We start from the raw sequence: 25957 nt of genomic DNA on the forward strand, positions 1-25957 counted from the left end.
ACCCTACATTCTACAAAAAGCATACAAGTAATTACAAACCAGGTTTTTTTAATCTTCTGTTTTTCTTTTTCTTTCCACTCTCTGTTCCTCCTCTCCTTTCCAACACACATTTATATAAACCCACATGCACACTCTCTCACACACTTCCTTATATGAAGGGGAGAAATTTAAGAATTGATACTCCTTGAATGCATTTTTTTTCTTTCTTTAGAAATGTGCAATTTACACCTTTATTTTAGTTTATTTTTTATTTTGCCCAGCTGGGCTATGATTGTGATTTTGGGTATTGCACATACTGATATTCCACTGCATGTACTGGACTGGAGTGAAATATTTTGACATATTTTCCTATCATAAAATAGAAACTAGTAAAAACACCACTTGTGAGACAGTAGCAGGCAAGAGGGTTGTAATGGATCACTTCTAGAAAGCCACCATGTTCGAGCTGCACAGTATTTTCTTCCACAGAGGTGAAGGATGATGGTAAAATATTGATGATAATAAGTCCTAGAAATCATTTGCAAGAGCGTAAGACACAACAAATGAGTGACTACAGGCTGAAGGCATTGACCTTTCACTGATCATAAGAACTCTGAACAAGCCTCTAAAGTAACTGAGATTGAGAAGGATAACAAGTCTTACGGGAGCTGTGACAGGAATATTATCATAGCAAACATAATCACATTTTTTATGGTCACATTTTAAAAAAATTACTTTCATGGTGAGTTTTGATTTAAAAGGCAAAAACCCTGTCCCCGATAAAATCCAGGCATGTTTGAAATAACCACCTTCCCTTTTCTATGGGGATGCTCCTGACATGCTCCTGACAAATCAAATACACAAATTCTTCTGCACGAAACTCTTTTGCCCTTTCTCCTTCTTTTTCTATACGGCAATGGGAGTCACACAGACTTGGACTGTGGTATCTAGTCTGATATGAAGGGCAGAAATAAGCTGGTACACAAAATAAAGCATCAGTCAAAAGTCAACCTGACATCCAGTTTTCCTAAGTATCACTTTTTTGCACTGTTCTAGTACAAGCTGACTAAAACTGCACTCTGTCAGGGTTTCGTGCAGCTGTTAGAAATCTCTCCTTGCTTCCAAGCAAAGGTTGGGTCAAAGTAAGGAAGATGTGTCACAGCTGGCATATACAGGTTCACTCACTGCCACTTGCCAACTGCTTCTCTTGGGTTTGTAAATCTTCAGTGGGGAACAGCAAACAGAATGACATAAAAGTAATAACTGCTGTCTCCTGAGGAGCTACAGTTCTTTTCATTAATCAACAAACCACTTAGCTGTACTTTGACTTGTACCTACAGTACTCACAGTATTCATTCATTAAAACCATCCTAAAGATACCTTTAAGATCACCAAGTGCTCTATGGAATTATTTGCCTGCTAGGTCCAAGGGTAGCACCTTTTCAAAACTCTACTAGCTCCTCTCAGACTGGAATCTGTTTCTCCCCCCCAAAAAAATATTTCAGTTTCACAGTATGTACCTTCTTCTCTAAGAGAGGAATCTTTCCTGAACACCTGTCTCAACAGAACTGACTGGAACTGTGTTATTTGCTGCCTAGTTAAATTTACCCCTCGGTTTCCATGAAAGATGATGCCCAAGGCATGTACACATTCCAGAAGACAGGAAGAGGTACCACATACCCTCCTGAGGTATTCATACATTTGCTAAAGGAAGTCTTTTCTTGCAGATGGGTGTCACGTTTGCTAATTTACCGTCAACAGGGACTTCCCCATTTTGCTAGGACTGATGATAAATGATTGCAAGTGGCTTGGTGAGCACTTCCGCCAGCTCCCTCAGTATCCTTGGGTGGATCCCATCTGGCCCCATAGACTTGTGTATGTCTAAGTGGTGTAGCAGGTCACTAACCATTTCCCCTTGGATTATGGGGGCTTCGTTCTCCTCCCCATCCCTGTCTTCCACCTCAGGGGGCTGGGTACCCAGAAAAGAACTGGTCTTACTATTAAAAACAGAGGCAAAGAAGAGATTAAGTACCTTAGGCTTTTCCTCATCCTTTGTCACTATGTTTCACCCTGCATCCAATAAAGGATGGAGATTCTCCTTAGCCCTCCTTTTGTCACTAATGTATTTACAGAAACATTTTTATTGTCTTTCACGGCAGTAGCCAGATTAAGTTCTAGTTGGGCTTTGGTCCTTCTAATTTTCTCCCTACATAACCTCATGGCATCTTTGTAGTCCTCCTGAGTTGTCCCTTCTTCCAAAGGTCATAAACTCTCCTTTTTTCCCTGAGTTCCAGCCAAAGCTCTCTGTTCAGCCAGGTCAGTCTTCTTCCCAACAAGCTTGTCTTTCGGCACGAGAGCTAGCTCCTGCACCTTTAAGATTTCCTTCTTGAAGAATGTCCAGCTTTCCTGGACACTGTCACAATAATCAATCACCAATACACACCCCAGCACAGTCTGTTTCATATGTTTGTTTATAAGCACGGATCCATAAGCAGGATTTTAACCTTGATCCTGAACTTACAGGGAAGGGTAGCATGTGATTGTGTTCTTGAATTACAATCCATCCTATAGAAAATAGGCAGGAAGGTTACGAAAGCTATCAGAATAATGAAAGGCTTCAGAGGGCTTTACAGCATTAACATTTACCCACCTCATACTACAAACAGGAATATGAATACTCACCATAAAGTTGCAGCCAGATATAGTTTGATAGATACACCACAAAGAATTTTTAAATTGCATCTATAAATTACATTTATATTGTAAGAAAAGAGACCACGGAGTTACTCAGAACAACAGTCCAATTGAGAGAAGAATCCCCCCATATGAATTGTCACTAACAAACTTTTCTTGCAAGATGAAAAAATGCCCTTAACAGCAAACATTCGCCTTCCAAACATACCTTTCACTGGAAAAATAACATAGTCGTGCTCCACTTTATAACAGACAGTGCACGCTTCACTGGAACATCCCCAAAGCTAAAGCAGCATGCTCTCCCTTCAATCCATTGGCAGCAGCCCAGAGCCACACACCAGGGGTTTAAGGGAGGGTTTACTGAGAGTTGGTGCCCACTTCTAATAATCAGGTCTCCGTCAAGTGAGAAAGATACAAAAAATAATTAATTCTTCCTCCTTTAGGGCACTGCTACTTCTGTCACAAGTAAGGGGAATGCCCTAAGTGCTGCAGGGCTATGGTGCTGCATGGAGAGACCCACAGCTCGCTCCTGACTTTTAAATGCTACATGATCTCTGTACGGTTCAGCAGCTCCTAACACATTTTGATGCCCAAAACTGAAAAAGATTATTCCTCTTGTGCTCACCTCATCTAGAAATTCCTGCCTCCGAGAACATCAGCATCATGTATGTTACCCTGGAAAGAAGAAAGACACATAGATTAAATCCCTGACATAACTGATGGACAATATATGACTGTTTCCACATTAGGAACAGATGAGAATTTCCCCTTCATACAGATACAGTCTGCTGTGCTTTTTGAGGTTACATTCAAAGAAACATTAACGCTTACTCACAGTGCGTTATATCTCCTAACCTACAAAAGAAGCAAACGATGGTGTGTCTTAAGGAAAATCTCTTCTGCTTTGCACGTTTGTTTTCTTTACTAATCACTGCATGATTACTGCATTTTTTAACCACTCATGATCACTGCAAATCAGCAAGCCCTATTTTCTCCTTCTCAGTTGCTGAGGTAGCTTTTCATTTATCGTTTTGCAGTAAAGTGTAGAACTTAGGAACAACTAGGCAGGGTATATGTGCCAGAGCATGAACACAGGGAGGCAGCTGTGTCTGTTGAAGCAGGACTTGATATACAACTCCTAGAAATCTGAAATAGGACTCCATTACAAGAATAACCAAATTCAGGGCAAATGTCTTTTAAAGATAAGACTGATTTCTCTGCTTCACCCCAGCAGACCATCTAGCCCAGCATCCTGGCTCTGCCAATGGTCAAAGAAGAGGTCCACAGGAGGATGCAAGAACAGGACAAGTCTGTTGTGCTAATTCTCCAGAATATTCTTCCAGACTCTCGTAATTTGTGGTTCTGGGACTCTGAGAGGCAGACGTAGTGTCTTTGAAGTTAGTTAATCTTGATAGATTCCTCTTACATGCATTTGTCCAATGCTTTTGTATTGCATTTAATCAGTACCTTGTATACATAGATGGTGAGTCACCGTGGAGTGGGCTTCTTCATGTGGCGTCGATCAGGGTGGGGCCCATTCTCATCAACAAAGATGCTTTGAAAACCAATGGGAAACATGGCTGACATGGTTGAAGCAAACGACAAATATATTTTATCTATTTGCAGATTTAAATCCAGTAGTAGGAATATTCCGTCCCTAGCACAAAGGATCAGTACAGTAGATCAAGTGTTCCTGTCGCACTCAGTGCCTGCCAGGGAACTGCTGACTGGTCAGCTGCCCAAATGCACTGAGTCCAGCTCATTCTCAAATTCTGCACAGTGTCACGGTGTGACTTCTAAGCCACTGGTTAATGCTCGAATTTTTAAGCTCAGCATCCAGAATTTGTAAACAAATGCAGCTTAATCAGTACATGTATTTATCAATGCAACATCAACCTAATCTGCGTAGGAGATTCTCACAAAGAATCAGATCAGATTGAAAGATTTGCCCTTTCATCTCGCTCCAAGCCCAATTGCACCACTTACATACATCACTATGTACAAATTGCACTGTCACCTGTGTCATTCTCTGATGTCACACGGGGAGGTAACCTCCAAATCACAGATGCGTCCCATTTTGCAAGTTCTGTCACCAGAAAATGAAAGTTGAGCGGGCTGGTTTTGAAGAACTCCTCTCCACAGGTACCTGTGTTCTGCTAGGTTGATGCTAATGGCTTTTCCCAGTGTTTTGCTCTTGCTCAGTCATAACAGTTGGTCGGTTTAGCCAGCACTTGGCTCTGTACCCAGTCTTGGCTGCTCTGTGACCTACCAGCTCCCTTACACACAGACATGGTCAAACTAGCTGATCGTTGCAGATGTTACTTTTAACCAAGCACAACCAAAGCAGTGTCATGTGCATTCCTTTCAGTAATAGCAAACGCAACTCAAACTGAACAACATGGAAACAAGGGCCACCTCCAGGCTCCCTTGGTATAATTCTAAAAAACTAAACTGGACAAAAACTTAAACAAACAAAAAATGCTTCAAGTAAACCATTAGCCCAGTCTGAATGACTCATCTGAATGGCATGTCACTCTCCTAATCTCACTTTTTGCTACTGAGATGCACCTTTCCAGTGTTCTTTATCACATACAAAACATGCTGAATACAATCATTAGCCACTATAAATATACTGCAACATATCTCATTCTCAGTGCCAGTAGCAGAGCATCCCCTGTAGTTCTACAAGTCTTAGACTGGCAGAGGTGTTTCATTATACCCAATCTACCATGGCAAAGTTTCCTTCTGACCGACTTAAAGGTAGTTTGCCAGAAACAAGACCAGTTTGAGGTCATTTAGCAACACGACAACATGATATCATCTGGTCTTCACCAGTCAAAGCATCACAGTTCCTCATTGCCAGTGTTATTGGGCCTTCTGGCTTTGGCCTTACATATTGCTGAGTGCTCCCCCTGCAAAGCACTGGGGTGACCTGGAATTGGAATGGCCTGGGTCACGGCCAGTGGGACAGGAGCAAGGCTGTGCAAAAGGTCAAGAAAAAAAGAGAAAGCAGACATCATGCCTTCAGGTGTGGGTAAGATGGCCATAGAAAGAACAAGATTCCAAGGAGGCATGAAAGTGCAGAATTACACCTGCACATTGCTGATCTAAATGGAGCCTAGGACGTCTCAGCTTTACAGGGAGTGGTGCGCAGGCTGCCAGGGCTGTTACAGCAATTGGATGTGATATTTCTACCAAAAAGTACAGACCACTGACCTCTTCCCCTTCCACTATGACAGCAGTGATGTTGTCAGGTATCAAAGTAGTTTTCCTGCATCAAGACGACAAGTATCTCTGATCTGAAAGGAACCAAAGATGGGAGGATGGCTGGAGCCAAAGTTCTGTGCAGCCAACGCCTAGGCTAGGAAAATTAATCTATTTTGAGTTAGTGCTTGATGTTTGAGAAGATCAGACTGAAACTATCCACGGGTGAACTCCTGCAGATGGCACAAGTTTACTGATTCAAAACTGTCTTACTGAATTCATAGCATATTAAAATGATGGAAGTGCATTTGAACTTTCTCTTCTAATTGAAGGCAGAGATAGGCACATGCTCTGTTCCTATGCAGGACATTTCCCTTGAACCATCTATCCAGCTTGTCTCCTATCTGATACACGTATTTCACAATTTTCTCTCCACTACTGAATACCTTACTCTTTCAGGACCAGATCCATTGTAAACAGGGGCGGCACACAATGAGCCACTAAGCGTTCACTTCACTGTATAAATAAACAGATCATAATTTAGAATCAGCTGGACTAATCACTAAAAACATAACTAAAAACTCTGCTAGAGTTACTTAATTATCTTGGTTTGGCATAAGGTCACACTGACTCTGAAAGGCACAGTACCGCTCACCCCCCCTGCTTCTCCCGATAACCCCATGTATGTTCCTGCTACTTCCTTCTCTGATCCAGCTGAACCTTTTAATCTTCTTTTGTGTTGTGTTTGTTGTTTGGTTTTTTTTCCACAGGATTACCTCTCAGTTAGATCAGCAAGCAGGAAAAAGGCATGACTATCCCTTTGGGCAGCAAGGTATTCTTAGAACAGTTAAACTGGGCATAGAACCACACCTTTCACTAAAGTGACTTTAACGCAGACATACATTTACAGTCTAAACACAAGATGTTAGAAGTTCAGTGGCTTAAATCATTGAAAAGATACAAGCCTACATTAACGGAATGTAACTCCTCTAACTATTTTTCTCTAAGTGCTATCTAGAATCAAAGTCCAGGCATTTTTAGGTTTAATGTAAATTTTGCGTGGACAATTTTTTAAGACTCTGAAAAACAGTGAGTTTTAGCATTTTTATTTTTCGTCCTGGACAATGACAAATGGCGGGGATATTTTGCAGCAAATGCTGCAAGGAGCATCAGTTCACCAGAAACATTAATTTTCCTTCTAGCCAAACTTCAAAGTATCACTTTCTCTGCACTTACTACCACATTTGGCTCAGATTCCATTTCTGAATAACATGTATGGAGCACTAAAAATTGCAGATCAGTGATTTTTTCTGAAATGGTAAAATTATAAATTTCTTAGCAAAATACTAACATAGCAAAAATTTTTACTATTTTTATTTTGTCATTAAATGTTGGTCTAATCCCACAGCTCAATAACAAATGATCTGCTAGTGTGTTAGTGAACTGAGTAAGTTTTAAATTTAAAAAAAAAAAAAATGTCCCCGATCATCTTTAGACTTCCAAATACACACTGGAAACAGAAACAGGGAATGGAGAAAGGTCACTTCTAAATTACACCACACAACATATATTCTCATCTTTCACTTCATTCCTTTTGTCCTGCGGCCATGAAACAACCTTGCTTGCAGAAGCCATCCAGAGACACTGCTTCTCCTGGGTGAGAAGCTACTACTGTTACAGGAGCACGTTTGCGCTGAAATCTCCTCATTCAGCACAGTCCCTAGTAAAATTCCACTGAAGTCTCAAATACCCACTACTTCTGCAGAGGCACAGTGCTCGATGTATAGCTACTTCACAAAGATGTTTCACCTCTTCTGTACCTGTGGTTCACTTTTCTCTAATAAAGGCACTTTGACTACTTTCACGCTGGAGTTTCCTCCAAGTTATACTGTACGTGTATCAAAATGCTTCCAGATCAGCTTTAGTTTGTGTTCAATTAAATACCTGATACTTTTAGGTCTTCAGTAAAGAACATCAAGAACTTCTTTATTCCTCAGCTATACACAGTCTAACAACATGTATGGCAAAGTATGGGGAAAGAACCCCATAAGACTTTTCAAGAAGCTTTGGGAAGTAGAGAGGACACTGCCCCACGCAGTGTCCAAATGTTTCCAAACTGTTAGGAGTCCCTGGAGCTTTTCATAGAATCATAGAATTGCCTAGGTTGGAAGGGACCTTTCAGATCATCTAGTCCAACCATCAACCTAACTCTTGACAAAAACCATCACTAAACCGTATCTCTAAGCACTATGTCTTTTAAATATCTCCAGGAATGGTGCCTCAACCACTTCCCTGGGCAGCCTGTTCCAAAGCTTAATATCCCTTTCAGTGCAAAAATTTTTCCTAATATCCAGTCTAAACCGCCCCTGGTGCAACTTGAGGCTGTTTCCTCTTGTCCTATCACCTGTTACTTGGGAGAAGAGACCAACCCCCACCTCTCTACAACCTCCTTTCAGGTAGTTGTAGAGAGTGATAAGGTCTCTCCTCAGCCTCCTTTTCTCCAGGCTAAACAACCCCAGCTCCCTCCACCACTCTTCATAAGACTTATTCTCCAGACCCCTCACCAGCTTCGTTGCCCTTCTCTGGAGCCGCTCCAGCACCTCAATGTCTTTTTTGTGGTGAGGCGCCCAAAGCTGGAAGGGTTACTGAGTAGATAGGACTGCAGGATGCAGCTATGTAAAGAAAACCATCTGCATTGTGATACAGAAAGCCCACAACAAAAAGGATAATTGTATCCAAAGGTCTCCGTGTGCAAACAGCCTGTAACCTGCTTCACGGACACCTAGTTTAAAATAATGCTATATATGCTTCTCATAACTTAGACTGCATTCACACGGATTATATTAGATTCATGGCGTCAGGGAAGTAAGGCAAAAGTAGAGTTTAGTGATGTTCCACTCAAGGACGTGCTTTTTCTCACCAGTTCTCTTCTTTTTGGGGTAGTCTCCTTTCTATGTAGACAGACCACAAGTTGAAATAGAGCAAAGAAGGAAAATTTCAAGAATGAACTGGCAAATCAGCAATCTCTACCGTTGCCCTATTCCAAATTAGCTAGGGAAACCATCCTGCCCCAAAAGAGCACTGCAAGATGTACTGTTTCCTTACAATAAATTTGTTCATAGCAGCTTACATGTGGGGAGATTGCTTCTCGGTTTCCTAAAAGACTCATCACAAGCTTTTCTCATTCTCATAATAGATATGTAGCGCAAAGTGCCAAACAAAGGGATGACTGATGTAAGCATTAAGCCGAGATCTTTTGGTTCAAGCCAGTCCTTTGATGCTCTATTTTATCTGAAGCACTTTTCAACTACAAGCAGATTACAAGAATAGCTTTCCCCATCCAATTTTTATTATCAGTTGCGCTTGGCATAGGATGTCTTTTGCAGCTAAAGATCAATTATCTTTAATTAAATAACTTTCACATCGTTCTTGAATAATGTTGTCTGTACTCTGTAAGCCTAGAGAAATTATATGAAGCACCCTGAGTCTACAGGCTGTAATTAGTAGAATTTTTGTCACTAACTTGGAAAAAAATGTGATATTAGCCCCATTTGTCTGTATCACCTCTTCAGTAGAAGAAACATTTAGTAGTCAAAGTCTTCAGCAAAACACTGAAGAACACGTCAAAGAACAGGCATAAGCATTTTATTGAAGCTAGGCTATTTGCAATTATTTGGTATTAGTCTCCCTTCAGTTTCCAGTTTCCTGAAGGTAAGTTTCAAACTCGAGTTTAATTTTAAAAGGCCAGCTGATTTAAAAAAGAATTCCCAGTGCAACTGGGTTGGCTGGCATGTTTTCTTCTTTGCAAGTGGCACAAAGCTGCTCAGCTAAATCAGCTTTTTCCGTCTTTTCTTGCCAGCTGCCATCCAAGTGATAAATAAAGGGCTTTTAAGTGGGTAGCAAAGCTTCCATTCCAGAGCAACGAAACAAAGAGTTCCTATGTGCTCTTGTCATCTCCCTTCATCCTCTAGTTTCAACACTGTTTTCCTGCACCCGATTGCTGAATGTGACAACATAACAGACTGTATGAAAGCATCACTGACCACATAGTTGATTTACTGATGGAAAGTATTTTTCCTTTTAATGGTAGTTTCCTATAGTTGAAGAAAATGTACTTTCTCAGAAGCTCACAATTTTGTAATTCGAAGTATATATCTGTAAACTGCCCACTGACGGCTGAGAAAGTTTGTCTTCCCCTCAGAAGGGACTGAAATAGATGCGTTATCCCACAGGCGGGAGAACGCCCCAGTGTACTGTATAAGCCTCACTGTGTTCAGAAAAAACAAAAGAACCAAATTACTCGTACCACAGCCTCGTGCCCTGAGTCTGACGCAAGCGTGGATGGACAACCCAGGGTTTTTTGACTGCTTCAATAAAATAGAAAAATAAGGGGAAAGAAAATGTCCCTTACTCAGACTGAAATGCTTAAATGGGTTTGACTTCACTTGTTGCATCACATTGCTCTTCTGCCAGGTCCTGCCCACTCACTAAACATCTGGAACAACCACAGTCCATGCAGGACATAGACACACAGGGGAAAAACAGAAACGAGGAAGAGGTAATAGCAGAAAACTTGATGGATGACCAGTACAGGTGAGCAGGAGTGACACCTCCCCACTCTAACTGCTTACACCTTGAGCTAAGTGGTACCCATCCACCATTTTGAAGAAGGGCTGTGGCAGGAAAATTGGAAGTAAATGAAAGGGCACGCTCTGCATTGCATGTATTGAATGGACCTACAGCCCTTTGAGGCTCATTTTGAGTAGCCTTTGCTCCTTGAAGCACAATAACTAAGGGTATGGTTCTGCCCTCAGCAGGGTCCAGGCTCCTGCAGGGCTCACGTCCCAGAAGAAATTGGAAACCAGGGACTACTGCCCTCTAAAAGGCAAGATTGTGCTGCCTCAGCGCAGGCAGAGACCCCCAGCTCCACCTGGCTTCTGTGGTCAGAATGGGAGCCTTGACTGCTCCAGGAAGCAAAATCGGCTCAGTTGATGCCATTTGATATCAAGAAAAAGCCAGCAAGCTGCTGTATGCCACTATCCCACAAATGCACAAGGTAGATCACAGCTGTCCTTGGCAGATTTGTTACCTCAGTAAAGGGTGAGATGATGCGCATTCTCCCCAGAAGGCAAGGTCAGCCCTCTCTGCAGAGTGGCATTTCCTAGCTGTCATGGAGCCCACAGCTCTCTGCCATAGTGGCAAGAGCGCAGAGACAGCCCACTCCACAGGGCTCCCGGGAATTCAGCAACAGCAGCGGCTTTATTCTTCCTCCCCAAAACAGGGATAAACTGACTTTCAACATTCAAAAGAAGGTACTTAGCACATCTATATCACCCCCATCTCGAGCATTGTGCAGATGCCTACGGCAGACTCCCCCACTCCTCTTACCGATGGAAGGACTTCTGGACATAAATTCTTCGGCTAGGTGAAGCAGCAGCTTGTGACTACACCAGGATTTCTGCCTATGTATTATTTATAGGAATAAAGACAATTGAAGGCTTCATTCAGATAATTTCAAGTAAACTGTGCATACACACATACACAGTGTATTTATTGAGTAGTGCAGTGGAAACTTTACCCTGATACGTAACTTATCTGGAGTAAGCAGATAACCTGGTAGCCTGAATAAGATTCACTTCTGGTTTTTGAGGTACCAGAAAAAAAAATGTAATCACCGCACTTCAGAATAAGTCAGAAGGGTGTCTGATTACCCAGTTGAGATCAGAATTGCTGCAACCTTTTTACTAAGAAATGTGAGAAAATGATATACCAAGAGGAAAGGTGAGTGTACTGATGTGCCGTCTCAAGAAATTGCTGTTTACATCTAGGTTAGTGAAAGGTGCAAGACTAAACAAGTCAATGGAAAACTCCTCCTATGAGAGTGTTTCCTGCTACCAAAGATGATGGTTTGAGATTGAGGGCAAGACAGCTCAGTACAAATGCAATCTGAATGATGGTATGCTGGGTTTTTCTCAGATGACTACAGCACACAGGCAGATCAGATGGTGCCAATCTACACTGCAGCTGGGGCCAGAAAACAACTAAAATTCAACCAAAAAAATGGGAAATTGTTTGGGGAATGAAAATAAACAACTATGCAGCAGTGGGGTTTAGAAGAAGGCAGGCCAGGAAACTTTCAATGAGTTTCCAAGATTCAGTGAGAGCTGAAATACCAACCCTGGTTAGCACCTTTGACAGCTTCCACTACAGCTTACTCTTAGGGATGTCTGAGTCCATCAAGTGTTGCCAGAAAAAGGCCTGTATCCTGTGCCATGCATCTTCTTGGGCTTTGGCATGCTCCCTCCATTGCCCTCCCCAGTGTACAAATACCCCAAGCACTTTGTGGATCGAAGCCTGGCACAGAGGCAGGTATGGTGGCTCCAAGAGGTGCCCTGCTCCAGAATAGGAGCAAAACTCCACTTTCCGTCCATGCTGCTGAAGGCGCTGAACAGCATCCTGGCAATAGACGTCACTTTTCCAGTTTGTGTCATCCAGTCCAGACAGGAAGAGGAACTTTGCCAAGGACCTCTCCATAGGAATGCGACAGTCCCAAGTCGCTGGGTCCCTGTGATCATCCAGGACATCTGAGAAATCTACTAGGCCAGACTCGTCACTGATCTTCATCCTCCCCAAATCATACGGGTGGGGAGGAACAGTGAAGCCATCCACCCGCAGGGGAATGAAAGAATTAAAACCACTTCCAGATATGCTGACAGCTGCCTTGATTCCAGGTAGAAACGTGGCCATGGAAAGGGCTAGATCAGCTCCTTTAGACAAGCCCAAAACGCCAATCCCAGTATCCTTCACCTGAAACACAGTTATGAAACAACCATTATCAACTACCCCTCATTTCCTGGGCTGACGTAATGTCGCCCGTTCTGCTTCCTCACTCCTCATCCAACTAAGACCACCCATATTTAACCCTTTACATCTCTCTATTCAGGTCACATCATTCCCATATCTGTCCCTTTGCTTAGCCTCCACAAGAGTGACTATGAATTCTACAGCTCCTCAAATTTTCTCCTCCTGTAACATTTTTTCTTCCTGGTGATCTCTACAGACAAAGCCTCTTTGCTCCCTCTACATCTTGGCTAGACGCTTGCTCCCAGTATTGTATCTTTTACTGCTCCTGCCTCCAAACCCCCTCAATCTTCTCTCCTCAGGTCCCCTTTGGAAAACCACGTTTTCATGGGTTTACTTGCATTGATTTTCTTTCATGCCGTTGTTTTTTGATACTCTCCTACAGCTCACCAACATGTTATCTTCTGTTTTGTCTTGAAACACATATGGTTCATTACACCTGAGGCTGAGTAAGCCCAACTACTATTTAAATCAACTTATTTAGAGTGAGGGCTCTTCACACCGAATTGATTTTTTAATGTGTGTCTTCTAATATACTCTGGAAGTTCCAGGGCTCCATGAGGAACAAGACAAACAAGCAAGGCTGAATTCTGCACTCATGATGGCTACATTCCTGGTGTCCACGTGCTAGAAAAAAAATAACTGTGAAATGAATATCACATTAAGTAGCATTCCATTCAAAGTTTAAATGCTACTTGATTTCTCTTGGTGTCTTTTGGTTTAAGTATAATGATATATTGCTAAAAAGTGTCCTTCCTATTCCACATACCTGTTCAAATACAGCCCCAGTTTCTTAAGACATGGCACACTTTCCAGTGCTGCAACCATAAGGGATTCTGTTGTTAAAGTGTTTTAGTACTGTCTTTCGAAACTTACTTAGAACTAAAAGCCTTTAACATTTCAGAAATAGTAAAAAAGTCAATGGATTTTTTTCCTTTCTAAAATCTTGAAAGACGCAAAAGGAGGGAAAAAAAATCATCGATTTCGTCCTTCTAGTCCAGGAACTGGTTTAATTTAATCTTACACAAACAGTGGTTTGCACAACACTCTATGGACTGTCACAAGATGCTGTGCAAAACCAGCTATCCAACTACTTGCAAAACTGGAACTGAGGACCAGGCTTTTCCACCTCTCAGATCATGCTGTCTTTCAGACAATGTTGTCTCCTTCTAACATCTCAGAAACTTGGTTGCATTCAGTGACATACAGTATTTCACATTAGAAAACTGGAAAATAGTTTCCAACAGGATGAGCATCATAATTTGTCTCTTACCTGCTGCTGCTTCTGCAAAAAGTTTACAGCTTCTTCAAAATAGTCCAGTTCAAGAATCTCTGGCATAGCAGGGAGATCTTCAAAGGCCATGTAAGCAAGAGCCAGAGTCACAAAGCCTCTGCTAGCCAGAAGACTTGCTCTGTATTCAACAAGACCTCCTCCAGATCCATACAAATCGATAAGTCCAGGGAATGGACCAGGTCCTGCAATGAAAGAGAAAAGTTTCTACAGTTGTCCTTTCGGTAGTGCTCCCTCAGCACATATAAGGACAGTAGATATCAAAAGGAAATCATCCTCTGAAGCTTTCCATTGAGGTTCCTGTGCTCAGGCACACGCACAATCACCATAAGGACACTAATTTGGGTATTTCTTCTCTCTCTTAGGAATTCACAATAGGAAGTTCATATGTTGGGCATCCTTTTCCCGCCATCCCGCCATGAGTTTCAGCTGAAATTGGCCTAGATGTTCTCAGGCCATTGGGGATTGATGAACAAACAGTATCGCTGCATGAGCTGTGCTTCTTTTAGGAACTTTGCTAGCAGTTTTTCCAGAGAGGGAATACCTGAGTTATGAAATGCACCCACAAATGCCAGCGCTGATCTTTGACCTATGCCAATTCAGGCTTCAGTCTGATCTGGGTAACTGCCCCTGGGCTTCTCAGTTTTCCTCCTGTAGCCATAGGACCTTCCTTTCCTGCCACTACTCTGCCCATTTTTAGAGCCAGAGCTCCCTTACAAGATTTGGTGTCACAGCAGCTGCAATGGACTTTTTGTTCATTACAGAGCAAGACATTCACATTTAAGAGATGGTCAAGGAACATAAACAGTTCAGGGCTCAGAGAAGCTTTACACAGGATCCAGTCTCCGCACTGTCTCCATATGGAGCTGTGGAATATGACACCTGTTTAATTAAAGACCTTGCTTTTCTCATTTCTCTCCCACCATCCTAAGTATCCCATGCAGTTAAGCTGCTCAACTAGGTAGAAACTTCTTTCTTTGTCTTTTCCTTATCCAAAGAGAGAGTCAGAGAGACAAGTCCAGAGCCTGCAGGAAGATCCATGGCAGCTGTTGGAGTAGCCTAGGCTGGCTGCAGCCTGAGTCCAGTGGTCCCACCACACCTTGTCATTCCTTACTTCACGGCTGGAGCCATCATGCCTCACAGCTCTGCCGAAGACCAGGGGCCTCTTTGTCCCATCAGCTAAACAGAAGAGCTAAGAAATAAACACATTTTTCCCCAGACCTCTCACTGCAGGAGAGGTCCTGACCCCCCTCAGCTAGAGCAAACAGGACATGCCTTGTATTACCATTGCTGCCCTCCCTGCACCCCCGCCTCAGCGCTTCACCCGCCTGGCCAACGCCTGCTCCCCCTGCTCTGCTGTGAGGATCCAAAGTAGCTAGACAAAGCACAGGCTGAGGGAACCATTAGCTGAGGCTTTGCTCTGGGTTGCCAAGTGCATCCAGGGGCCATGGGACCCAATACGTTGCATAAGTCACACCTGGAAAACCAGAACAGAATTAAAACTCACCAGGAGGGAGGAAGAGAGTTGCTTTCAGACGACCTTCTCTGACCGAAATCCTCTTCACCCCCTCTCCTATAAACCATCGCTCATTGGTGCATTTTCCCAGCAAGTGGCTCATGTCCCCGTGTCCCTCATACACTTCAAAGTCCACACAGAAAGGGGTCAGGACGTTCCTCTTTGCCAGCCGCTTATAGGGCGCTTTAGACTGCAGAGACCACAGCAGCCCCATCGGCTCCACTCCTGAATAGCTGCCCCCCAGCGCAGGGGAGCGGCTGAGGTCGAGCTCTCCGCTGCTCCCAGCTCTGTAGCGAGCGTGGGCTTGGAAAAGCTCCCCGCTCTCGTCCACCAGGCTGGCTCGGAGGGTGACCGCCTGCTGTGGCAGGAGACCGGCCACACAGATCTGCACGGGGTCATCAAACAGACACCTGGGGGAAGGCAGAACCGTCACCTGCACCGCCATCCCGGCTCTGCTGGCGGGGAGAGGAGCTGCTCTTTTTTTGTGGCGAGACACACGGGCTGCGTGGAAGAGGATCGTCAGGAGCCTGTCGCCTCTCAGACTTAAAATCTCTGCCCAAAGTCCAGGAGGAACCACCGTGACTGCTTCCTTCAGCCCGCAAGCACGGTCTGCTGGGAGACGTAGTTCAGAACACGCCTCCCTCCAGGCACTTCGGCTCAGAGGTGGTACAGTAACACCATCCACTTGCACAGACAAAAGCTGTCATTTGTTCCTGGCGTGCGGTCTTACTTTTGGTTATAGAGAGAGACTAAATCAAAAACCCCAAACTGACAAAAAGAGATATTCAAATTGCCTTTCCCTCTGTGGGAAAGTCCGGATTCGACTGCAGAACTGGCTTGGGCACCTTTTCCAAGGCGCAGCAAACACAAGCTGGAAAGCCTGATGTAACGTGACATGTTAATCTAGCTGGGAAACAAAGCCTGCCCTCAGTCCCTCTTGAGTTTTCAGCAATTTTTGGACAAGCACCACAAGGTAAAATGATGCTTTAAGCTTTAACTGTGTTTCTTAAAAAAATAAACAGACAAAATAAAAGAATTATTACCTTTTTTTCTTCGTAATAATCAATCTTGCCTAAAGGTTATCTGCATTTTCCTAATTAATATATGGAAAATAAATTTTCCCCAATATCACTAACATTTCTAAGGAACTGTTTGAAGATTTGATGATAAATACCAACTTTTGGTTTTCATAAACGACACTTCATTTTTGCAATGTCTGTGTATTTAACAGCCTTCTAGTCCTACTCTGTGGACCTCAGACATGTGCGTAGTCTCATCCCGTTCTGTGGAAATACAGATGGGAATTAAGGCTGCCGAAATAGGCACCTGGTTCACACAACTCGCCTGACTACGTGTTAGGTGGCAATTAATGGCAAAAGAATGAAACAACCAATGAGCCTGCAAGCTGCAGAATCACGTCATGCCAGAACACCAGAGCTGATGTGCAGACTGACCGTAGATCTGGCAAAGCAACTCTAAAATCGCCACTTAGGATGTCAGACAATGCAGCTACATTTAAATACAACGGTAGAAAGAAATAAAAAAACAGCAATAAAAACATGTAGCTTAACATGGAAAATAGCCAGCATTGACTTTTTCCTGTCCTCCTAGGTGTCCTCCACTCATCACATCATTTGGAAAAAAAGTAATAAATTAGTACAAAAATAAGCTTTTAAACTGACCTTTTATTGCAGAAGTTGTAATTTCTCACCGTCAAAACACCACAGCCACTGAACTTAGTTAATTACAGCTGGACAGGAATGCATCGCTTAATTCCTTAAGTGGAATGCATGTGTTGGACTGATGCAGCCTGATGCACAGCCTGATGCACAGGCGGATGGCAGAGCAAATTCCTCCTTGTCACTTGGGTTGTTATGAAAAGAGTCTGTAGATCTAAACAAACAGTCATGGCTTCTCTTTGGGGATTTCCAAAACCTGGATTCCCTCCCTTCAAACTTTACTTTGCTCACCATCACCGAGGCAACATGCAAAGACCTAAAAATGCTATTGTCAAACCTTCTACTTACAAGCCAAAAAACCTGGCCAATTGATCTGGACTCTGAATCAAGCAAAATATCTGTGATTCATTTGACAGACATTGTTGAGGATAATTTCATGTTCAGTTCTTTTCATTTAAATCATGTTTGTACTCCAGTCACAGATGCTGATGATTGATTGTACCACACCAGAGAGAAAAATCAGGAGGTTGAGTCCCCCACCTCTGCTATAACACATTCACTGCTTTTGTGAGACAGTCTAGGAGTTGATAGTAGCTGTACTTAAGGTCGTATTCCATGTCATACCAATAATTCACTGAGGAGACAAGAAAAAGCAAAAACATTTCTAAGGCTAGAATGTAATGATTTACAAACGTGTTCATAGACTGTTTTACACAGTTTGGATTTTCCTTATTACTGACTGAACTTTGAAAATAGCAAATCTTTGACTACAGCCAAAAACAACATAAGCAAACATTAGAGTTCTTTAACAGTGCTGCCAACACAACTCTGTCTTAACCCAAACCAACTCCTCTTCAGAGTCTACACTTGGGATTCCTTGGAGCAGAAGCTGGCAAAAATTTTAGGAACAGAAAATGTATGCTTCTATTTAGACCAAAAATACCAAATACACTGCAAAGTTTAATATCTGGATAGGAACCTCTCTTCCTCTGAGTGTTTAAAGGATCACAAATTCGCCACTACTTCACAATGGTGATCAATTAGACAGTGCTTTAATTCAGCTTCTCATTTTAATTTTAGTGTATGTCTGCTAGAAAAAAATAAGCCAAGCAGTATAATATTGTACCAATGGTTCTTGGAGGAGGATATACTCTAGCTTCAGTCATCCCCTGGACCAGACCCAGACAATATTGATTTTTCAAGTGTTTTCAGACTGTAATGCAGTTAACAGACCAAAGGCCAAATAAACTTGGCAATTCTTTAGCATTTCTGCTAGACCGAGAAAAAGAGAGTAGCCAGGGGCTTGCAGCTGGAAACAACTCTACTTTTTCCAAAAAAATGTTTAAGGACTGATGCAGCAGTACTGGGAAAAGAGAATCAGAAATACTGCTTTACTGCTAGCTTGTCTTTTTATCACAGTATCGCTCATACTGAAGAAAAAAAAAAAAAAGCCCTGCAGTATTTGCAGTGTTACACAAATACTAATGTTATGTTGTTCAGAATACTTTATTTACTCTGCCTGGACAGACAGGATTATTTCAGGCAAAGGACAGCAAAAAACTTTTCCTCAAACCTTGCAAAACTTACGCAATGTAATGATAATATTGTGCACCATCCCCACCCCTTCACCTGCACCAAATGAGCAATGCTTGAAATTCTAGAACTCTCTTGGGGATGGAAAAAAGAAGTTAGAGAGAGATAATGATAAATCTTACAAAGACAGACATGACATGTCTTTTGTTAAGTGCAGGGGAAGAGCAACATAAGCATAGGCTTATTAGTGACTGGGTCACTTATAAGTGACTGGGTCACAGCAGGTTCCAGCTCACACAACGTGTTGTGTCTACATCCATGCCTAAAACTCACACACTTTCTAGTTTCCTTTTCTTCCCCCAGAACCTTTTGTGCTGATGTGATAATGGCACACGCACCATGCAGGTTTTTTGTGAAAGGTATGCAGATGACCAATTTGCAGTTATCAGGCTAGGCAAACTACTTAGCTCCACATCATGAACAGAAACTGGATCATGATCACTGAATTAGCTATGCTTCTCCAGCCTTGACAACTAGACAGACGACTTCTTCTGCTGTACCCCTAGCACTTGTCAACAATGCTATGAATTATAAGCAAAAGAGACTGCAAGGAGGTAGCCCCATGGCATCTGTCGAGATTGCTATTTCCTCCTGAGGGGAGGTAGATGATCCTAAAGGGACCTTTAGTCCCAGTTATGCTTTGCTGTGGGGTATCTAGCAGCACACTTACCACAGCTCAAAACCGTATCTGGAAATACTGTGTATTTTACCTGCTATACAGCCATGTGATTGCTGAACATGATGGAACCAGAGAGAAGGCAGGTATAACATCTCACCAGCTTTCACTGTACACTGCAAAGGTTTTGCCTGAGCATACTCTGGGTACTGTTCCAGATTGGGATTCAAGGGGTCCAAGGGTATCCAGGGCACCTAAAAGCAGAGAAGCATGTATATGGTACTGACCCTGGCAAAAAATTCCAGCAAGCTTCCAGAAAAACAACCGATAACCAAACTTACTAGGTTACAAAACACGTGTTTTGCCTAGCAAAACACATACAGCTATGCAGCTTTCCACATTCAACTCAGAATAGGTCAAGGATGCAAAAATTTGCCTCCTTCAGCGACACATTTCTAATTAGGGAAAAGATGCTAAATGTCAGCCATGAAATTTCAGTCTCATGGTATACTTTCAAAACACCTCCAGTCCCTTAAGTCACTTGTTCCTCCTGCATTCAGTACTTGAATATTTCATCTGCACCACTCCTCTTAGAAATTCCTTTCTTCTTCTAAAGCTCTCTGGTCTAATTCTATCCCCACCAGCTAAAACCTCTCTTCCTGCTGGGAAATCCCTCTTCCCTGCATTCACTTTTTCTGTGCCCTACAGAGTTATAAACCTCAGCACTCCACCTTACTGTGTTACAGGAATGCTCCCATGAGATTCCATGAGCACCATTCTGGAAACAGAGAAAAAGCCACAGCGCAAGTTCAGCTGTGGCATTAGTCACACATTGCAGAGACAAAAGGAGATTACATACAAAAGGCTACTGAGGTTTTGTGAAGTGCCTGCAGATCTATAGATTTTAACCAAAAAAATATTGATACTTCTAGGAGAACACAATTTATTCGTTGAGATAGGTATGTTTTATTGCACTGGGTGATACTGCTGTAAAGCAAAATGCAGCCCTGAGTAGAGGGCCAAAAGAAAGTGAATGCAGAGGAGTCTATTTCAGTCTTAATGAAATCAGTTCCTTTATTGTTGATTCATTTAAAAGTCCTTTACTGAATCTATTTAAGTTTGGTGCAAGGAAGACAGTTTATGATATCAACGGGTTCAGGTGTGCAGTACAAATCTTTTCTGAAACCTAGGTATGATTTGCAAACAGTAAAATACAAGTGAAATATCTGGGCATTCTCTTTCCAGTAACGAAGGATTTCTAAGTATTAATCAATATGCTCAGTTTGAGGGCTCAGCAGTGCCCAAAACTACCTTTAATGTATTGATTGTGTTCTTTAGATACTTTTTACCTTTTCCTCACTCTTCTCATCCACAATTTCAAATGAGCCATCTTCTGATACCCGGTAGGTTGCTGGCTGATAGAGCTCTGGAACCACAGAAATAATTAAATGGCACAAATCAGAGTAGTACTCAGAGAAACTAATGGCAAGTCACGTCACGCTTTCACACAGTAAAAGAAAAATAAAGACAAAACCATTTTCAACTTACTGTCCTCATTGTCCTTCCCTTTGTCCATTTCAATTTTTAACCAGTTTCTTAATTTTCTTTTTTTTTAAGTCAGTCTGAATAATGAATTGCCTTCCTGTTTGGAATTCCAACCTTCTTTCCTCACAGGAATTATTCTCCTCAAAAACCATTTTACTCCTGGTCCTATTTCATTCCAGTAACTGTCTTGTTTCCCTTTTGGAAGTCATAAATGCATCTTTGACTTACTTACACATTGTTCTATATTCTTAGGTCAGTCTAGCAAGATAGCACTCACAAGAGTTATTACTGACTTGTGACCAGCCTTTCACTTCTAATTTTGTCTGATAAGGCTCATCAACTGCTTCTGGTACCGCCAGTTGCTTTTCTTCATTGCTTCAGCACATGTGGTTTTCTGAGTCCTCCCTTGAGAGAGTTTCTCTCCATTAACTTGATGTTCAAAAAGATGTTGTCTTTTTACAACACACTATTAAAATGTAAGCATTATCTCTGTTCTATGCTTTAACAGGAACTCATTTTACAAAGTATGACTTATATGATACACACGAATTTCATACAGTCATATACATACCTCTCCTATGAAGACAGGCTGAGACGTTAAAAGTCCCTTCCAACCCAAACCATTCTATGATTCTATGATTTCAAGGTTGTAAACAAAATAACACCAGTATAAATAAAATATCGTAGCAGCACACGTATCTAGGCAAAATTATATTAGTGCCATATAGCACTCTGCATTCACTTGATCTGATGGTTTGAAAGTTAAGGAATGGGAAAATAACGTAATTTTACAAGGCATAAAGTTAAGCTGTCCATCTTCTAGATGACACTGCAACATAACAAACTATTACTGTGCACACAGGAAAGCAATATAAAGAAAAAGAAAATGAGCAATGCAAAGTAATGCTGCCATAAGAATCTTTTTTCATTTCTCCACTTTTCAGAGATTCAGTTCGTAACCTGAATGTTTCATCAAATGACAACTTATTTTTCAGCTTCCTGACTTTTTTCCTAGAGAAAAGAATAAGCAGGCAGAACACAAACCTGTTAAATATCAGCAATGACATGCCACAATACTGACAAGATACTTGAATTATTTAAATATTCTGAAGCTGAAGAGAGTATCAATGAACCTACGACTTTACAGGACTGGAAAACCTGACCTCAGAATAATGTTCGTATTACAAACTACCTGCAGTGACATAGAAGAGATTTCTATTCACACTGGAAAGCGTGACACTGCATAAACATCAAATTGTTATCTGTTTCCTTTTTTGTATCTTTCAATATTTTAGTCTCTCCTCCTTCCAGCCTCCAGACATATTGCGTAGTAAATTATGTACCATATGGGATGAAGGGACGGTCACTCGGTGGATGCAGTAGAAAATGTTTCTCTCCAGATATCACACAGTACAAGTTCTCATAATGATCTTTATGTACTAAGATTGAGAAAAAAAAAAGAGATGTTGAGAAAGAGAGAAAATCAGCGTTGTTTCCTTCTCTACATCAGAAACGCCAGTAAACTGAAAGCATCAGCTTGTCCTCGTTATCAGGCTGCTTTCTCCTCTTGCGGCCAGCGAGAGTGGAAAGTAACAATATAATGTAGCAAATGTATTCAACGAAGCAAATTATCAGCGCCTTGCCTGACACAATGTCAGGTAGATGCACCCAGAGACACAGCAGCAAGAGGCTGCAGAAGTGCAAAAGAAAGCATGAAAAAAGCATGTCAAAGCGGAACTGCCTTGTCAGAAAATACACGCAGTCCTACGGAGCCACTAACTCAAAACAAGCCCGCTTAAACCTGTGCTGAAAGCACAGGGAAGACTTACAGCAACACAAAATACGTACAAGACGTCACAGCAGCTGATTCGCCAAGCCAGAAATTCACAGCATCGGGCTTCTTCCCTGTACGGTTAAGGAACAGAGGAATGTTGTCAACAAAAAAAGAATGTGAAGTGTCATGTTTAAAAGCGTTTCAAATAATTTTCTGCCAATTTCTGCCAAATTCTGTCCTTTAACTTCCTTCAGAACTATGACAGGTTTCATTGCAAATAGCACTCTGTGAGCAACAGCAACCTCCTCCTATGCTGCAAGCCACTGTAGTGCCCATCACACTTCATAGCCCAGTACTGTCCATGCCCAAATTGATGGTTACAACATTCTGAATCCCTAAGACTTAGCTCATAGAGAAACTGCAGCACATCTTCGTACAGTTGCAAAAAGAAGGTGCGATCACAGTAAATCATTTTCATTGACATTTTAAGGAAAGACATGCCATAAAATAGAAACAAACTGAAGCAGAACAGTGTTTAACTAGAAACAAACATCCGTAATTTTACCAAAGGAGGTGGGGGCTGTGTGTTGCTTCACTCACTCGTTATGCTAGCTCTGGTAGCAACAGCGTGAATTCGAGTTGAAACATGACTCTAAATGAGAGAAAAGCCACTATTTAAAAAGAAATGCTATATGGCACTATCACCATGTTGTTTCAGTTGTGATGGCCCCAATACACAACTGAGATACTGATTCTGGAGTAACCCAAACCCCAAGCTTGGATTACTCTATTATTAAGTATTTTACCACTTCTGCTTTCTAAGGGGATGAAACCAAACTGAGCTGTGGCATCCAGAAATAGAACAAATATTCACCATGTACTTAGCACGATTGTTTTAAAGTTCCATACAAAATATTTACTGAATATAGGAGAAACACAAGGTTTACCAAGTGCCTCACTCATCCATGGTATGTCCGGCTGCACATCACAGACAAGTTCAGGGAACTCCTCGGTGAGGTTTGAACACTGCTTCTGCACGTAGAACACGTTGGGAGAGGTCACTTTCTTCTCCACAATGTCCAAAAAGTCCATGAAAGGCATTTGGCGCTCCTCTGGCATGACAAAACGGTCCTGAAACACCGCATCTGCATAACCATTTGGTGTTACTGCCACACTCACTACCTTGGGACCTACTACCTCCCTGCAAAACAAACCAAAGGTTTATAGCCAGACCTGCAATTGGCCCATATATTGGACACTGGTTACTTTAAAAGGAACGTGTTTCACGGGCAGCAAAAAATAAGAAGCCTGGCTTTCCGTGGCTGGATGTCTCTAAACTAGATTTTCTACTATCTGATAAGGCCTCCGGCATTCTGATCCAAATTTCTCCCTATGGTCAAAGCAACCATAGTATCTTTCGCTTCTCTAAATTCTTTTGTGTCTAATAGGCGAGTTCACAAAGGACCTCCCTTTCCCTCCGTGTGCGCAGACAGCCCTCTTTCAGCCACTTCTTTTCACAAATCATCGTGGAGCTTAATATTCTCGGGACTGCTCAACCCAGCCAAATCTGGAGGGACACATGTTCAAATACAATCGAGGAAGGAGAAACGGTGAATAGAGACTGACAGATACACATATGCACACATTGTGAGTCTAACAGCCCTTATTTCTGTGAGAAATTTAATTTTAAGCCCATAGATTTTAGGTCTAGCCAGAAATCCCCTCTCAAAAAAAGAACTTTAAAAGAAGAGAAAAAAATCAGTCATTGTTAAAACGCTCATGGTTTGGTTTTGTTTCTTTTAAAAATAGCCAAGGTCTACTCAGTCACAAACAGGCCAGTCAGTTATTACAGCGCTACAGCCCCAACTGCAACTGGGAGGCCACAGGGTGGAGCAGTGGCCAGAGCACAGCGATCGGATGGATCGGACTGGGTTTCGATAGCCCCAGTCTGCCGGCTGCACACTGAACACCCACCCTTCATACTGCACTCAAGCTGGTCAGGACAGTTATGTTTGCAGGAAAAAATTTACACTTGAGTTTGGCAAGACTGAACACCTTTGCACAGAAGCACGGAGATATCTGAGCTAATCTTAAGGATAAAACCAAAGATTAACCAAGGGCCTTTCACTGAGGTCAACCGAAATTGACCACCAGCTCCTTCATACCTGAGATATGCTGAGGTCCATTTCTTCAGAGCTGGCCAGTGGCTGATGGCATTCCGAATTATACAAGGTTTATTCGGACTCACCCATTCTCGATAAAACTCCAGCGGGGAGGGAGGCCTGTCAAGATAAGGTATGGACTCCGTCCACCCCAGCTCTGTCCAGGCAAACGAGAATAGAATCAGTTTTACTCGGGGTCCTGAGAGAAGTGCCCTCTTCCAGCACACTAACCGGCTTCAAACCCCACGCCACAGCCGCTCAACTGAAAGCAAGCGGTGTGTCGTCGTCCCACTGCCAGCTCCAGAAATGGCTCTGTGAAAACCCAGAGGCTGTCCGGGAGGGTTTCGGTGGCAGGGGGATACCTCAGGCTGCCGCCCTGCTCCTCTCCTGCACTCAGCCACAGAGGTGGCCACGCTGTGGGCCCCCAGGAGGGTGGGCAAGGAGGACGTGTGTGACAGGAGACGCAACTCCAATACAGAGATAACACCACAGAATGTTTTGGGAAGCTGGACTATTGCTTCGCTTTTCTATTTCATACAAAGGAAAATAACCTAAAAGGGCCGTTCTCTCGAGTTTCGATTTCTTTTTGCAGCGGCCTTTCTGCTGCTGCTTCACCTTGGAAACGTTTGGCTGGAAACAGCGTAGGGGCGCGGATGCTCCACTGCAACACACGCAGGCGCCATTTGCCGCTGCTGCGGCCCAGCCGGGGCGCCGAGGCGGCCGCAGGCCGAGTTCTTCTCCTCATGCGGCGGCCTGGCCCCCCCGGAGAGCGCTGGGGCCCGGCCCAGGCCCGCCGCGGCCTCCCCCGTCCCTTCCCACGGGGCTGCACCACCCACACCCCCCCCTACGGCCCGCCCCCTCCGCCCCTGCGGCCCGGCGCTCACCGCGGGCCTCCCGCGGGAAGGCGGCCAGGCAGCCCCTGACGGCCCGCAGCGCCGCGCCCTCCGCCATGCCCGCGCCGCTGGGAGCAGGCGGAGGAACGGCGCGGAGCGGGGCCCAGCCCGAGCCCGGAGGAGGAGGCGGCGGCGCCCGCCTCCCTCCCC

General features: G+C 43.1%; 2 protein-coding genes across 3 annotated transcripts; both read right to left on the reverse strand.

The window, feature by feature from the left end:
- Window positions 1-8516: 8516 nt before the first annotated feature.
- On the reverse strand, window positions 8517-16225 carry LOC134515127 (acyl-coenzyme A thioesterase 1-like). Its single transcript, XM_063333752.1, has 3 exons — window positions 15537-16225; window positions 14012-14214; window positions 8517-12684 (listed from the first exon to the last, which is right to left on the reverse strand). The coding sequence occupies exons 1-3, from the start codon at window positions 15988-15990 to the stop codon at window positions 12082-12084; spliced, it is 1260 nt and encodes a 419-aa protein (XP_063189822.1). The 5' UTR covers window positions 15991-16225; the 3' UTR covers window positions 8517-12081.
- A 985-nt stretch (window positions 16226-17210) lies between these two features.
- JMJD7 (jumonji domain containing 7) lies at window positions 17211-25957 on the reverse strand. Of its 2 annotated transcripts, none has more exons than XM_063331669.1 (8): window positions 25799-25957; window positions 24918-25071; window positions 23700-23953; window positions 22827-22883; window positions 22322-22417; window positions 20783-20859; window positions 19528-19687; window positions 17211-17858 (listed from the first exon to the last, which is right to left on the reverse strand). In XM_063331669.1, the coding sequence occupies exons 1-8, from the start codon at window positions 25863-25865 to the stop codon at window positions 17770-17772; spliced, it is 954 nt and encodes a 317-aa protein (XP_063187739.1). In that variant the 5' UTR covers window positions 25866-25957; the 3' UTR covers window positions 17211-17769. The 2 variants fall into 2 exon arrangements, with proteins under 2 accessions (XP_063187739.1, XP_063187738.1); XM_063331668.1 differs by lacking the exon at window positions 25799-25957 and adding an exon at window positions 25530-25695.

The sequence above is a fragment of the Chroicocephalus ridibundus genome, chromosome 4 (genome assembly GCF_963924245.1).
Source record: "Chroicocephalus ridibundus chromosome 4, bChrRid1.1, whole genome shotgun sequence".
In the NCBI taxonomy this organism is placed as follows: Eukaryota; Metazoa; Chordata; class Aves; order Charadriiformes; family Laridae; genus Chroicocephalus; species Chroicocephalus ridibundus.

What these genes read in the sequence shown, in the direction of transcription:
- LOC134515127 (XM_063333752.1), bottom strand. Translation starts at nt 15,990, where the DNA reads ATGGCGGTGCAGGTGACGGTTCTGCCTTCCCCCAGGTGTCTGTTTGAT. An exon ending in AACTCTCTTCCTCCCTCCTG is followed by an intron (nt 14,215 to 15,536) that starts GTGAGTTTTAAT and finishes CTTTCATTGCAG; the next exon opens with GACCTGGTCCATTCCCTGGA. An exon ending in TTTTGCAGAAGCAGCAGCAG is followed by an intron (nt 12,685 to 14,011) that starts GTAAGAGACAAA and finishes ACTGTGTTTCAG; the next exon opens with GTGAAGGATACTGGGATTGG.
- JMJD7 (XM_063331668.1), bottom strand. Translation starts at nt 25,659, where the DNA reads ATGAGGAGAAGAACTCGGCCTGCGGCCGCCTCGGCGCCCCGGCTGGGC. An exon ending in CCGTCCCTTCATCCCATATG is followed by an intron (nt 20,860 to 22,321) that starts GTACATAATTTA and finishes CTGTGGTTCCAG; the next exon opens with AGCTCTATCAGCCAGCAACC. An exon ending in ATGAGAAGAGTGAGGAAAAG is followed by an intron (nt 19,688 to 20,782) that starts GTAAAAAGTATC and finishes CTCTGCTTTTAG; the next exon opens with GTGCCCTGGATACCCTTGGA.